The sequence below is a fragment of the Oryctolagus cuniculus genome, chromosome 7, assembly GCF_051225735.1.
Source record: "Oryctolagus cuniculus isolate XC-2025 breed Fujian yellow rabbit chromosome 7, ASM5122573v1, whole genome shotgun sequence".
Classification (NCBI taxonomy): Eukaryota; Metazoa; Chordata; class Mammalia; order Lagomorpha; family Leporidae; genus Oryctolagus; species Oryctolagus cuniculus.
In genome coordinates this window covers 10,914,644-10,929,803 of record NC_142873.1, presented here as the reverse complement: position 1 = coordinate 10,929,803, position 15,160 = coordinate 10,914,644, and the positions used below count along the sequence as shown (strand labels likewise).

The 15,160-nt window shown below is 48.3% G+C and overlaps 1 protein-coding gene and 1 long non-coding RNA gene across 8 annotated transcripts in view; one reads left to right on the top strand and one right to left on the bottom strand.

Annotated features, from left to right (window-relative positions):
* Window positions 1-2,183, bottom strand: part of ESYT2 (extended synaptotagmin 2) — a 103,783-nt gene extending 101,600 nt beyond the window's left edge. For 2 of the 7 annotated variants that reach the window (XM_089336856.1, XM_051857040.3), the window contains exon 1: window positions 1,726-2,177. In XM_089336856.1, coding sequence (XP_089192982.1) covers window positions 1,726-2,055 — 330 coding nt within the window. In that variant the 5' untranslated portion in view covers window positions 2,056-2,177. Of the gene's footprint in view, window positions 1-1,725 lie in introns of all 7 variants that reach the window. The other 5 variants (XR_016236935.1, XR_016236936.1, XR_016236937.1 and 2 more) reach the window with 5 other exon arrangements.
* LOC149125288 (uncharacterized) lies at window positions 1,764-15,118 on the top strand. The gene is made up of 2 exons (XR_016236938.1): window positions 1,764-1,890; window positions 13,970-15,118. It is a non-coding gene; the product is annotated as an uncharacterized LOC149125288 (long non-coding RNA).
* Window positions 15,119-15,160: the final 42 nt, after the last annotated feature.

Genomic DNA, 15,160 nt, shown 5'->3' with positions numbered 1-15,160 from the left:
AAGCACATCTGACATCAGTCATTTGCTCAATTAACCAAGTATCAGCTCTTCCTGCAAATTTTAGCATTAATTACGATGCTGTTTTGGTAATATATCTATTTTCTGCTCTTAGCTACTTTTTAGCATCATTTAACTCAGTGTAATACAGACAGCCACAAGACGCCAATTTTGCCTTTCCAAAGTGTACCTTTGTTCTTGGTTTTTTCCCGGCCTGGCACTCTAACTTGCTGTGCATGTGTCCCTTGGTTCTTTTCCCTGCTGTTATCTAAAAGCTGTGCCATACCAGTTATTATGACTCTCCAAAATACTACCACTCAGAAATTCACCCTGCACTGACAGAATTTCAAGTCACACTCCTAACGCCCCTTAGCATTTTATTGTATTCCAATTGCCACTTGTCATTACAAAGTGGCATCTACTATGTTCCTCTTGGTCTTGGGCATCACCGCTTTCTAATTTTTGTTTGTTTGCCATTTGCGTCACACGTTCCATGTCTTACATCACAAGTGTCTCATGACTGGAAACAGGGACCATTCTCCACGCCCTTTTCTCCGCTAAGCGCAAATGACCCTCCTGAAACGCACGGCTGGCCATCTTCCTAGACAAGTTTACCTCAAGCCTCACACGAGCATCATTTACCTTAAAATAAGCGCTACTCCCTGCACTCCGAGACTGTGAGAGCTCACAGCTAAGAACGAGGGAGGAGAAACAGAGGATGAAGCCGACTCCAAATACATTATGTAGAGAACTGCCCGAGGTAAAAATAAAACAATCAATACCATGACTCTTGTTAGTGCAGCTGCTCCAAAACTTCCTGTGACATAATTCAGCACGTCATTTTTAAATTCCATTTTTCCCACTAACTTTTTAAAAACATAAAAAGTATCTTCATATACACATTCAGGTTGATCCTATATAAAAATGTTCAGTCTCACAACAGTACACGCCAGAAAAAAAAAATTTCAATTATTCTACTAGAGCCAATTTTTCGGGGGACGCTCCTACTCTTGGATTGTGTCAGGAACAACCAAGAAATGGATGTGTCTTCTCAGAGCAGAAGAAAAGATCAACCTCTCCCCCGGCCAGCTGCCACCACGTGAGCGAAGGACACGCGGACCACTCCCGGGTCTGCAGCGGTGCCGGGAGAGGACACGCACGACCGCGCGGGTGGCTCCGCGCATACCAGAGGCGCGAGTCACGGCTCCCGCGCAGAGGGGCACAGCCAAATTAGGCAGCGCGCCCCGCAGGCGACCTGCTGCGGGAGCGGGGGTCTCCGGTGGGGGGGGCCAGGGCAGGGTCAGCGAGGGGAGCGGCTGGGGCGGGGACCTGGGAGGACCCCGGGGTGGGCGGAGGGGCTGTCGGACAGCGATCGGGACCCCGGGACAGGAGCTGGTGGGCGGGGAGGCTTTGACAGCGATGCGGGAGACGGTGGCTGACTCAGACCGGGGGTCCACACGGCGCAGACCCCCGACTCGGGGCGGGGATCCCGGAAGCGTGGACCTAAGGAGCAGCGGCAGGGGTCCGGCCGGGGGCAGATCTCCGCCCCCCACTCCCCCGTACCTCGGCCCGAGTTTGGGGGGGCCAAGGGTCTGGGGGCGCGGGCCCCTGACTCCGGGAGGCTGCAGCTCGGACTCGGGCCGTGCAGACTCCGCCCGGGCAGGTGTCTACACCGGGTCCGGAGCCCCGGCTCCGGCCGGGCTGGGGCGGGGCCCGCGCGGCACTCACCCAGGCCGGCAGGTCGCAGGCGCGCACCCCCAGGCGCACGGCGCGCTCCTCGTCCTCCAGCAGCGCCAGCGCGCGGCACAGGCGGCTCGCCTTGAGGCCGCGGCTCCGGCGGCACCAGGCCAGCAGCCCCAGCGCCAGCAGCACCCAGCTGAAGCTCAAGCCCAGGTAGCCGAGCGCGTACACCGGCAGCAGCAGCGCGAAGCTGCGCGCCAGCTGCGCCAGCAGCCCCGGCACGTCCACGCTCAGGGCGCCGCCGGGAGGCTCGGCCGCCGGGCGATCGCCGGCCCGGCCAGCCCCGGCCTCCGGGCTCTCGTCCTGGGCGCCGCTCATCGCCGAGCCGAGCCGAGCCGCCCTCCCCGGCTGAGGCGGGAGCGCCGCTACCGCGCCAGCGCCCCTCTGAGGGGGGACGGCGGGCGCCGTCGCGAACACGCCCGCCCGCCCCGCGCTGGGTGGGCGGGGCGTGACGTCATCACGCCGGTGGGCGGGCGCGCGGCTCCGCGGGCAGGAAGGCGCCCGCTACCTGGGGCGTCGCGCGAGTGGGCGGGGCCGACGTGTGCCGTCATCACGCGGAAGGAAAAGGGCGGGCTCCGCGAGGGGGCGGTGCCCTTCCCAGCCCGGCCATGGCGGGCGTGGCGGGCCGCTCCCTCGCACGCAGCTGGACCTCGGCGCCCGGCGGCCTGACAGTCTCGGGCTGTGTACTTTGAGGATGATAAAAACAGAAACTGGACAGCCTTCCCTGAGGGGAAGCGCGGGGCCGAGAAGCTACCGTGTTGTTCGTGCTGTATATTGCTTTTCGTTTTGCCAGTCCCTCAGCTAAGATTTGCAAAACCCGCGGCGGGACATAGGGCGCAAGGATGAAGAATGATGGAATGTTGGCTCAAATTCGCGGGGGGCTTGGGGGGTCCCCTTTGAGATGCGCGACCCCAGCGCCGCGCCCCGCCACGGGAGACTGTGACTCAGCACTGGGGTCGGGCCTTCGCTTTCCTCTTAACTCACAGGAACACAACTATTGATCGCTTTTTCATTTTCCCAGTAAATTCCATCAGCGCAGTTACAGTTGTTTTGCATTATTCTTGAAGCCAAACACAGCACTAGCGGGGAACATCCTGTTTGAATGCTCTTGAGCTTATCTCGTGAATTCTGAGCAAATTTGGGGGCAACTGGGAAAAAAAAATTAAAAACCAGGCCATGGGAGGTACTGAATGAAGAAGACAAGTGCGGGGGTGTCTGTGCCTCCTCTCAACGTGTGCCTGCGTGATTGTGTGTGCGTCTGTGTGTGGGTGGATTATATCACGGGTGATACAGCCTCCGTGGCTCGGGAGTCGGAACCCACGCCAGGCAAGCGCAGGAAACCCAGCGGGAGAAGGAAGTGGTTAAAATGCGATCAACCCCCTTCCCCACGCAACAGGTCAATGCTCTTAATGACGGCCTCATCTCATCCAAGGTCGAGTTTCAGTCATGTTGGATAACTGCCTTAACACAGGGAGGAGCGTGAGCTTGTCTTTCGCAGCCGTCGCTCCAAAGTGGAATCGCATCCTACAAAGCCGTGTGTCGGCACAAGGCACCTAAGGGATCCTGTATGGTCTGCGATCATGACTTGACCCAGGGACCCCGGCGGGTAGAGTAGCGGGAAGTGTGTCATTGCGTGGTAGTCAGCCCCCGCCTTGTCACTCCCCGCCGAACTCGGTCCCCGTCCCTGTCCAGTCGGACTCGGTTCTCTGCCAATATGTATGCCCCGAAGTCTCCTGCGGCTTCTTCGTGTCCCCTGTGTCCGTTCTTTGTGTAGACAGAACTCCAAGGACAGGTGCGGCTCTCTGGGAGGAAGCTGCAAAGCACAGCGAGGAAGTCTCCGCCCTTGTAGTTTCAGAGAAAAGTGCTGCTTTTCTGCCCAACTCCAGTCCTCTCTGCTTCGTTTCAGATCTCAGTCCCTGACATCTGTGCACAGTGTCGCATGCAGGGGCAGGAATACCCACTCTGCTCTCTTTGGTGCTACCAGCCAAAAATGTTTGGCCCATACTGGGGCTCCGAAAATGATACCCTAGCGTGAAGGCCTCAGAAGCAAAGTTTCTCTGATTTTTGTCCTTTCTGTCTCTTCTTGCCCACCACCCCACTCCCAAACAAACAATTGACTAAACTAGACTTTCTCTTCGCCAAAGTGGGTCAGAGAAAGATAAACCCCTTCTTCCCATAAAACCCAACTGTGTTCACTTTCTCCCAGCTTTCTGCCTTGCAGCTGGCCATAAAGAAATTCTCTGACACACCTCATCTGATAGTACATCATAAACCCACGTTTCAGGAGTCCTGCCCCTCACCTGGAAGAAAGGAGTCCTGTAAAAGAAGAATCCGGACAGACAGGCCTTACTGGGTCTCCCCACTCAGGCTGTTAGTTTTGGATCATTCCCTTTTTCTCTGCACAGCTGTCCATGCTTCTTGGAACCTAGGCATAAAAATACATTGTTCACTCTATGTCCTTATTCTGTCATGTAAAACTATCATCAAATAAGGTGGTTGTGCTTTTCTCTTATTAACCTGCCTTTTGGAAACGGGGTTGGCCATGACCCTTTATGACGGTAAGGCGAGGGATCACCCCCTTTCCCTCTCCTACACCCAAAACCACCGAGACTCCTTTTTTTGCATTTCTGTGATTCTCCTTTTGTGGGACAAGCAAACATTCTTATAGTGAACATTCTGTATCTGAGCTATCCTGAATGGGTCTCTCCGTCTTACAACCAAAAAAATTAAAAAAGGTTTCTCTCCCCCAAGATTTATTTATGTATTTGAAAGGCAGAGAGACACACACACAGAGAGAAATAGATGGAGAGTTAAAAAGAGAGAGAAATTTGCGTTTTGCTGATTCACTCCCCAAATAGCTGCAACAGTCAGGACTGGAGCAGGCCAAAGTCAGGAGCCAGGAACTCCATCCTGGTCTCCCACATGTGTGTCAGGAGCTGGGAATTGGATTGGAAGCAGAGTAGCCAGGACATGAATCGACACTGATGTGGGATGTGTGCATCACAAGCAGCCTCCTAACCTGCTTAGCCACAATGCCCACTTCTTGGTACTTTCTTACCCAGTTTATTACAAATGTATTTATTTACCTGAAAGTTGGAGTGAGAGAGAGAGAATCTCCCATCCACTGGCTCACTCTAAATGGCTACAAAGGCAATGACTGAACCAGGCCAAAGCCAGGAGCCAGGAGCTTCATATGGGTTTCCTATGTGAGTGGCAGGGGCCAAGTACTTGGACCATTATCAGGGAGCTGGATGGGAACTGGAGCAGCTGGGATACAAACCAGCACCCATATGGGATTCTGGCGATGCAGGCAGTAACTTTGCCCGCTACCCTACAGTGCCAGCTCCGAATATAAACATCTTTAAATCGATTGGCATCCCTTTAATCCTGCCCTCTTAAAAAGCTATCTGGGGCCGGAGCCGCGGCTCAATAGGCTAATCCTCCACCTGTGGCGCCAGCACACGGGGTTCTAGTCCTGGTCAGGGCACCGGATTCTGTCCCAGTTGCCCCTCTTCCAGGCCAGCTCTCTGCTGTGGCCAGGGAGGGCAGTGGAGGATGGCCCAAGTGCTTGGGCCCTGCACATGCATGGGAGACCAGAAGAAACACCTGGCTCCTGGCTTCGGGTCAGCGCGGTGCGCTGGCTGCAGCGGCCATTGAGGGGTGAACCAACGGTAAAGGGAGACCTTTCTCTCTGTCTCTCTCTCTCACTGTCCACTCTGCCTGTCAAATAAATAAATAAATAAAAAGCTATCTGGAGGACCTTCCCCTCCCAGCACAGAGGAGGCAGTGGCAAAGATACCCAGTATTGACAGCATAGGAAATGATGAGGTGGCAGGCAGAAGAGTTGGTCAGCCTGGTTATAGTAGCAAATAATTAAGTATCTTGAGGACAATTACAGTCAGGTTTCTTGTTTTTGGAGAGAAGATACCTATAAACATGGAAAGGGGGAAGGCTAGAAAAAACTCTTAGTTATTGAATTAAAATGAGAGCTATTCGTACAAACTCATCTTTGAGCCATCACCTGCTACCTTCCAGGGTATGCATTAGCAGGAAGCTGGAATCAAGAGTGGAGTCAGGCCTGGCTCAGCTCCAGTTGCTGGAGTCATTGGAGGAGTGAACCAGCAGATGGAAGATCTCTATTCTCTCTCTCTCTCTCTCACTCTATCTCTCTCTCTGTAATTCTGCCTTTCAAATAATAAATAGACCTTTAAAAAAAAAAGAGTGGAGCCAGGACTCAAACACTGGCACTCTGTTAAGGGATGTGGGCATGCCACATGGGGTCTTATCCACTGTGCCAAATGCCTGCTTCTTCCGCAGATTTTCATCATCCCCAAGTGCTTGTAACTCAGGTAATGACAACCATAAAATTGATAAACAACAGTTACTGAGTGCTTAGTTTGTGCTAGGTATTTTACATAAGGATTCATCTAATCCCCACAGCCCCTCTACAGAGTGATTCTCTTTTTATAGAAGAAACTGAAGCATACAGTTCTGAGGTTCACACGGCTCCTGAGAGGCTGAGCAGGGACAATTGGACACCACAGCCAGTATTAGGCAAGCTTATGAGCCTGCCACTTGGTGTGAAGATATTATTTAATACTGTAGGTAGTGCGCCGGCCGCAGCGCGCCGGCCGCGGCGGCCATTGCAGGGTGAACCAACGGCAAAGGAAGACCTTTCTCTCTGTCTCTCTCTCTCACTGTCCACTCTGCCTGTCAAAAAATAAAAAATAAATAAATAAAAAATACTGTAGGTAGGCCTGGTGCACTACCTGTATATGCAGGCATTATGCTAACATAACACTCTGATGACAAAACCTATAGGAGATGGGGGAGGAGGAAGAAGGAGTTATGTAATAAACTGCTCATTATTGTGAAAAATAGGTCTAAACTAACCTAAATCATAATCTAGTAGATAGTCTGGTGGGGGAGTTAGAAATTAATTGTCACCATGATCTAAAATAGGATACGGGAGAACAACAAATGAGTCAGATATGGACCCTGAGTAAGAGGACGGTTGATAGTGGTGCTGGGCCAACAAGAATGAGTGTGAGCCGGCAGGGGAAGTGGACTGGGGAGAAGGAATGTACGCTCCAGGCAGGCAGTCAGCTTGCACGAAGGCTGTGTGGCTGCACATGACCTGTGGCTTCCTAGGGATCCGCAGGCAGGTCCATAGGCCAGAGCAGAGGGTGATGCTTCCCAGGTGAACCTCCTGCTCTGTTTTGGCTTCTGTTCCTCCGCTGCCAGGCCATCCTGCAACATGCAACTGCGGCATTCTCTTCCCATTGTTTGTTTTTTGTTTTGTTTTTGTTTTTTTTTGTTTTTGTTTTTGTTTTTACAGGCAGAGTGGACAGTGAGAGAGACAGAGAGAAAGGTCTTCCTTTGCCGTTGGTTCACCCTCCAATGGCCGCCGCAGCTGGCGCACCGCGCTGATCCGAAGGCAGGAGCCAGGTACTTCTCCTGGTCTCCCATGGGGTGCAGGGCCCAAGCACTTGGGCCATCCTCCACTGCCCTCATGGGCCACAGCAGAGAGCTGGCCTGGAAGAGGGGCAACCGGGACAGAATCCGGCGCCCCGACCGGGACTAGAACCTGGTGTGCCGGTGCCGCCAGGTGGAGGATTAGCCTAGTGAGCCGCGGCACGGGCCCCCATTGTATTTTCTTAAAGATTTACTTATTTATTTAAAAGAGAGAGAGAGAGAGAGAGAGAGAGAGAGAATCTTCCATCTGCTGGTTTATTCCCCAAATGGTTGCAACAGCTAGGTCTGGGCTAGGCTGAAGCCAGGAGCCTGGAACTCCATTAGAGTCTCCTGTGTGTGCTTGGGCCATCTTCTGCTGCTTTTCCAGGTGCATTAGCAGGGAACTGGATCAGAAGTGGAGTAGCTGGGACTTGAACCACTGCTCCGATATGAGATGCTGGTATTGTGAGTGCTGGTTTAACCTGCTTGTTGGTAGTCTTTGACTATTTGAAAATTGAGCAGGGCCAAGTTTTTGGCATAGCAGTTAAGACACTGGTTGAGATATTTATGTCTCTTGTTGGATTGCATGCCTTGCTCTGGCTCCCGACTTCAGCTTTCTGCCCGTGCAGACCCTGGGAGGCAGCAAGTGAACGTGGGAGACCCAGATTGAACTTCTGGTTCCTAGCTTTGACTGTTGGCCTAACTTTGGCTTTTGTGGGAATTTAGGGACTGAATCAATCGATGGGGTTCTTTGTGTCTCTTTGTCAAATAAATAAGAAAGTAATAGGGGCTGGTGTTGTGGCACAGTGGCTTGAGAAGTTGGCACGCCGTATCTACGTGCAGGTTTGAGACGCGGCTGTTGTGCTTTGGATCCAGCTCCCTGCTAATACACCTAAGAACACAGTGGGAGAAGGCCTCTCCTGCTCTGGCATTCTGCCTTTCAAATGAGTAAAAACATATAAATTGAGCAAATAAAACCCTTAAATGTCCTTTCTACTAAGAAAAAGAGGTTTCAGCCATCTATATAGGTAAACTTGTTCCATTTTCCAGATCCAGCTAGTGAATTCTGAATTTTAAGACCTGAGGCATAAATTTTAAAGAGAAAACTATGAAATCTGTTTTTACCTGTGTATTTGTGACTGTCTATACATGTGTATGTTAAGTGTGTGATATTTTTCTACCGTGGTTATAAGAGCTGCATTTTTAATTGTCTTAGAGAAAAGTGCATGCTCATAAATGAATACACGTACGTTTCCTAAAAGTGTGTAGTAATTAACCCAATGCTTTTTTTGTTCAAGTGACCCAGATAATTTTTTTGATAAGCTGGTTTTCATTTTGTTAATGGAACCAAAATGGAGATGTTGTCAGAATGGTTAACATGTATTTTTGTCTGGGTTTGCTATCTGCTCTCCAGGCAGGGTTATATTTATCTCTGTGAGATGTTTAAGATCATAAAAGTGTAAGTTTGGCCCAAGAACAATTATGCAGATGACAGTGCAATGCAGCGTCTATTGCTTCCTATGTATCAAGTACAGCAACTTAACTTCTAGGGTTTTTCTTTGACAAAGAAACAACCTGAAATGATGACTATGTTTGTCTATACCTCAGTTTTTGTAAGTCATCTAAATGTAATTGTTAAAAAAATTAGGTAGCTGGCGCCGCAGCTCAATAGGCTAATCCTCCGCCTTGCGGTGCCGGCACACCGGGTTCTAGTCCTGGTCGGGGTGCCGGATTCTGTCCCGGTTGCCCCTCTTCCAGGCCAGCTCTCTGCTGTGGCCAGGGAGTGCAGTGGAGGATGGCCCAAGAGCTTGAGCCCTGCACCCCATGGGAGACCAGGAGAAGCACCTGGCTCCTGCCTTCGGATCAGTGCAGTGCGCCGGCCGCGCTGGCCATTGGAGGGTGAACCAACGGCAAAGGAAGACCTTTCTCTCTGTTTCTCTCTCTCTCTCTCACTGTCCACTCTGCCTGTCAAAAAAAAATATAGGTATATGAAAAATGGGATAACACAAGTGGACTTTTCATGTGAATTTTAAAAATTATATCACGTTAAGTAATGGATACTTGTGAGATGTCCGAGTCATTCCTAAGTAAGTTAAAATAATGAAACACATTTGTATTTTGAGGAAATGTGTGTTGATGTTTGTGTTAATCTATAGAATACTGGTTCATATGGTGAAGAGTTAAATTCTTCTTTACTTAAAGACTTGTTTATTTGAAAGGCAGAGTTACAGAGGGAGGGAGAAACAAAGACAGAGATCTTTCATCTGCTGGTTCACTCCCCAGATGGCCTGGCTGGGCCAGGTCAAAGCCAGGGGCTTCTTCTGGGTCTCTCACATGGGTTGTAGGTCACCAAGCACTTGGGCCATTTTCCACTGCTTTTCCCAGGCTATTCACAGAGAGCTGGATTGGAAGTGGAGCAGCTGGGACTTGAACTGGCGCCCGTATGTGATGCCGGCATCACACTCAGAGGCTTTACCTGCTATTCCACAATGCTGACTACATTCTAATATATGACTAAAACTACTAAACAGAAGGGAAACAGTTCTGTATACAAAGAGTTTAAGAACAGTAAGACACATTTTTGATAAGAGACTATAAGACATAATTTTTTTTAGAAAAATAACAATTTTGTTTAAATTCGGTTTGGTATAGGTTTTTTCTTTTTCTTAAGATTTTATTGACTTATTTGAGAGGTAGAGTTACAGTCAGTGAGAGGGACAGACAGAGAGAAAGGTCTTCCATCCACTGATTCACTCCCCAAATGGCCGCAGTGGCTGGAAGTGGGCCGATCTAGAGCCAGGAACCTCTTCCTGATCTCCCCTGGAGGTGCAGGGGCCCAAGCACTTGGGCTATCTTCCACTGCTTTCCCAGGACACAAAAAAGAGCTGGATCGGAAGAGGAGCAGCTGGGACTAGAACAGGTGCCCATATGGGGTGCCATATGGATTAGCCTACAGTGCCGGCCCCTAGGTTTTTTTAAAAATTGGAGCATTCATACACTAATATAAAACCAGGATTTAATGTTCTTTATTTAAATCAATAAGCTTCTCCTGAAATATTGATCTGCTACTAAAATTTATAAAAGCCTTGATTTTAAATTCTGAAGCCTGTTTTTATAATGGCCCATCATTTTATGAAGTATAGCTTTTCCTGTCTTATTGAATCCATTTAACGCGTGATTCTCAGCCTCAACTTATTAGTCAGCTCCTGTTAGCTTCTTTTCTTCATTTCTGACTCTGCTATTGTGGTCTGATGCTAAAAATGTTTGCCTTTAAAGGCCTTGCATGAATTGATTCTATACTTGGCTTCTCTTGGTGTACTTGAGTTTTTCCATATAACTGAGTATGTCATGTGCTTTTACTGTTTCCAAGTCCTGCATCCCCCTGCTGCAGATACTGGTTTTCTTGTTTTGCATCTTCTATGATGGGATATTCACCCATAACCTTGGACACATGCTCTTACGGTGTCTAATTCATATTCAAGTATCCTTTCATTAGGGTTAGCTTCCAGCTTATCTGAACAGGTTTCCCACAAAAAGAAATCACACTACAGAAAACTTTTGTTTACCTTTTGGTAATTGACCTAGAAAATGAACGTTTTATACTTTATCAAGATAATTTCTTCCATCTTTTTAATTTGATACTTAGGAAAACTGAGACTCAAGAGTTTTTTTTTTTTTTTTTTTTTAAACATCGATTTGCGGGGCCTTTGCTGTGGAGTAGCTGGTAAAGCTGCCGCCTGCAGTGCCAGCATCCCATATGGGTGCCAGTTCAAGTACTGGCTGCTCCACTTCTGATCCAGCTCTCTGCTATGGCCTGGGAAAGCAGTAGAAGATGGCTCAAGTTCTTGCGCCCCTGCACCCACATGGGAGACCCGGAGAAAGCTCTTGGCTCCTGGCTTCAGATCGGCACCATTGTGGCCAATTGAGGAGTGAACCAGCAGATGGAAGACCTCTTCTCTCCCTCTCTCTCCTTTCTCTGTGTAACTCTGTCTTTCAAATAAAAATAAATAATCTTTTAAAAAATTTTTATTATTATTTTTGACAGATGAGTTAGGGAGAGAGAGAGAGAGAAAGGTCTTCCTTCTGTTGGTTCACCCCCCCAAATGGCCGCTACAGCCCACGCTGTGTTGATCTGAAGCCAGGACCTCTCCCATGCGGGTCCAGGGCCCAAGCACTTGGGCCATCCTCCACTGCACTCCCAGGCCACAGCAGAGAGCTGGCCTGGAAGAGGAGCAACCGGGACTAGAACCCAGCGCCCATATGGGAAGCCAGGAGGATTAACCAAGTGAGCCATGGTGCTGGCCCAAAATAGCTAAATCTTTAAAAAATATATAGACATTGATTTGCTTTTAAAATATTTTAATCACTTGATAACTATGGTTAAATAACTTGTTAAATGAATGAATATTATTTCACAAGCATTTTTTAAAAAAGATTTATTTATTTGAAAGGCAGAGTTACAGAGAGAGAGGGGGAGATTTTCTGTCTACTGGTTCACTCCCCAAATGGTGGTAATGGCTGGAACTAGGCTGATCAAAAGCCAGGAACCAGTAGCTTCTTCCGGGTCTCCCACGTGGGTGTAGGGGCCCAAGGACTTGGGTCTTCTGCTGCTTTCCCAGGTGCATTTGCTGGGAGCTGGATCAGAAGTGGAGCTGCTGGCACTGGAACTGGCACCCAGATGGGATGTCGCTGCCACAGGTGGTTCTTTACTCACTATGCTACAGAGCTGGCCTTGATCAAGCACTTTTGTTTTTAGATTATTTATTTATTAGAAAGTCAGAGTTACACAGAGAGAGAAGGAAAGGCAGAGAGAGAGAGAGGTCCTCCATCCACTGGCCCATTCCCCATTTGGCTGTAACAGCTGGAGCAGCTGGAACTTGAACCGGAGCCCCAGTGGGATGCTTCACCCACTATACCACAGCACCCGCCCCTTGATCAAGTATGTTATTTTTGTCTTATTTGTGAACTTTCTATTTATATATTTGTTTTTTACATTTAAAAATTTATTTCTTTATTTCCCTCTCCCCAAATAAGACATTTATTTAAAGAATACAAACTTCGTGCATTTCATAAATACACCTTTAGGAAAATAGTGATTCTTCCCACCATACCCTCCCTCCCACTCACTCTTCCCACCTCTCCTCCTCCTTCCTCTCCCATTCCCAATCCCATTCTCCACTAGGATCTATTTTTGACCAACTTTATATACAGAAGACCAACTCTGTACTGAGTTCAACAATTTGCATGAATGCAAAACAAAACAAAACAAACTGTTCCTCAACAGTTGAGACAAGGGCTGTTCAAAGTCATCGCATCCTGAAGTTTATTTCACTTTAACTTTTTTTAGAAACTTAACTAACTTTAAAGAAGCACCCAAGAATTATAAGTCCTTTGCAAGCACTTAGACTTAATTATAATACAACTCAACTAACTCTGTCCTCAAAGGACAGAGGTCCTGCATGGGAAGTTAGTGCACACTGACTCCTGTTGTTAATTTAACAATTAACACTCTTATGTGTGATGTCAGTGATAACCCGAGGCTCTTGACATGAGCTGCCTAGGCTATGGAAGCCTTTTGAGTCCACAAACTCCGTCAGTATTTGGACAGGGCCATAAGCAAAGCGGAAATTCTCTCCTCCCTTCAGAGAAAAGCACCTCCTTCTTTTGAGCAAGCATTTTAAGCATTTGATATTTGGCAAACTTCACAAAAGCAAATTCTAAATTATGTCTTTTTGACCACAAACTTTGGACATTTCCAAGGGCTCCTGAAAATGCAAAGCAATATTAAACTAGGAGTATTTGATATATTGATGTATATGAGAAAAAGTGTCAACTAGGAAATGATGGTTAGTGTCCAGCATTGTGGCACAGCAGGTTAAGTTGCTGTTTGCAACTTTGCCAGCATCTCTTATCAGTTTGCTGGTTCAAGTCCCAGCTGTTCCTTGCTAGTGTGACTGGGAAGGCAGTGGATGATGGCCCAAGCACTTGGGCCTCTGCTACCCATGGGGGAAACTGAAGTGAAGTTCCTGGTTCCTGGCTTCAGCCTGGCCCAGACCTGGCTGTTACGGCCACTGAGGGAGTGAGTCAGTAGATGGAAGATCTCTTTGTCTTTCCCTTTCTTTTTGTTGCTCTTTCAATTAAATACATATCATTTTTTTTTAAAAAAAAATGAGATTTAATTGTTGCATGTTATATCTGTGTGAATGTATTATTAACATGGATTCCAAGATTGTATGAGGTTCCTAGAAATCTAGTATGTCTTGGTTTATGTTATAATTTATAAATGTTAAGACTGTATGCTGCAAAATAATGAAATATACTTGTCAATTCATATGAATTCTCATCACTTTTTTTTAAAAGATTTTTTATTTATTTATGACAGGTAGAGTTACAGTCAGTGAGAGAGAGAGAGAGACAGAGAGAAAGGTCTTCCTTTGCCGTTGGTTCACCCTCCAATGGCCGCTGCGGCTGGCGCACCGCGCTGATCCGAAAGCAGGAGCCAGGTGCTTCTCCTGGTCTCCCATGGGGTGCAGGGCCCAAGCACTTGGGCCATCCTCCACTGCACTCCCTGGCCACAGCAGAGAGCTGGCCTGGAAGAGGGGCAACCGGGACAGAATCCGGCACCCCGACCAGGACTAGCACCCAGTGTGCCGGCTCCACAAGGTGGAGGATTAGCCTAGTGAGCTGCGGCGCTGGCCTTTTTTTTTTTTTTTCCTTTGGCAATTAGCTATTGTCCAACATTGTTACTTCACAAAAAAGACTGACGTGTACTCTTAAGTTTCAGATAACTTCAGGATCACATCGTTGAACTGGGTAAAAATCTCCAGATCTCAAATGGAAAATGAGACTTGTAACACGGATGGCTTCATCAAGCAGAATAAGAGTTAGCAATACAAGACTGGAGTGATAAAGGATTACAATTTTTTGACTTTTTTGTTTAAATCATAGCTCATTCTTTTAGTTTTCCAGATTTAAGAGAACTTTTAAGTTTTCGACAATTTGGTGAAGTCTACCTTTTGGAATAGAATGCAAACATTTACATTTCTCCCAACCCGATCTCATCAGAAAGCTCACAGTGGCGTTTCCTTAATTTTATGGCAGTATCGTTATTTGCACGAGTTCAGTAAGAATCTCTTCTTCTAACTGGACACAACTGAAAATACTACGTTACAAGGGTTTGCCTAAAATGTTATTTTCTTCAGATATGACTAGACCACTTCAAAGGACTGAGTTACCGATTTAATGAAGTCCACAGGTGCACCCCGGACAATGTGACCGTTACCCTTGCCTACCCACTTCTCGGCCTTGCGGAAATTATAACGCAACGCTCCCCTTCGTTCCATGAAGTTCATGCTTGAGCCATCCTCTGCCAGGAGCCCTCCTCCCCCTCAGCTCCCGCGGCCACCAGGGCACTCCATAGTTCTGCACAGGACAGCCTACCTCGGACTAAGCTTTCTTAGCATCCAGGGATCCAGACGACTGGATCAATCAGAAATGCGTCTGACATCAGCCATTAAAACAGGCGGATGTGAGCAGAGGTCACAAATGGCTGCCCTTTGGGTCAGAGCCCCGGGAAAGGCAGGAATTAGGGAGTGGGGCCAATGCGCAGCCTCAACAGTCTTTGTGGACTGGGTGGAACCACAGGGACCTCAGCAGGCGGCCCTCACTTGCTCCTGCGGCACCTGTGATGACCGGCAGGCCCTTGTGCCCACGGGCTTGCACCGATCATCTCTGCGCGAGACAACTGCACACACCGCACAGCCGCGGTTCTTCTCTGGGAGGCAATCAGTAGCCGGGCCCTGGATCCGCCAGCATCGCAACTCCTTTGAGGGCCCTGAATAAATGCCTTCTGCCGCAGCCTATTTTTCTTTAAGATCTGTTGGCACTTTCGTGTTTTTAATCTCTAAATAAATGTGACGCAGAATAACTCTTGATATTTCGTTTCTCTTGTCCAGATACTCTGATTCCT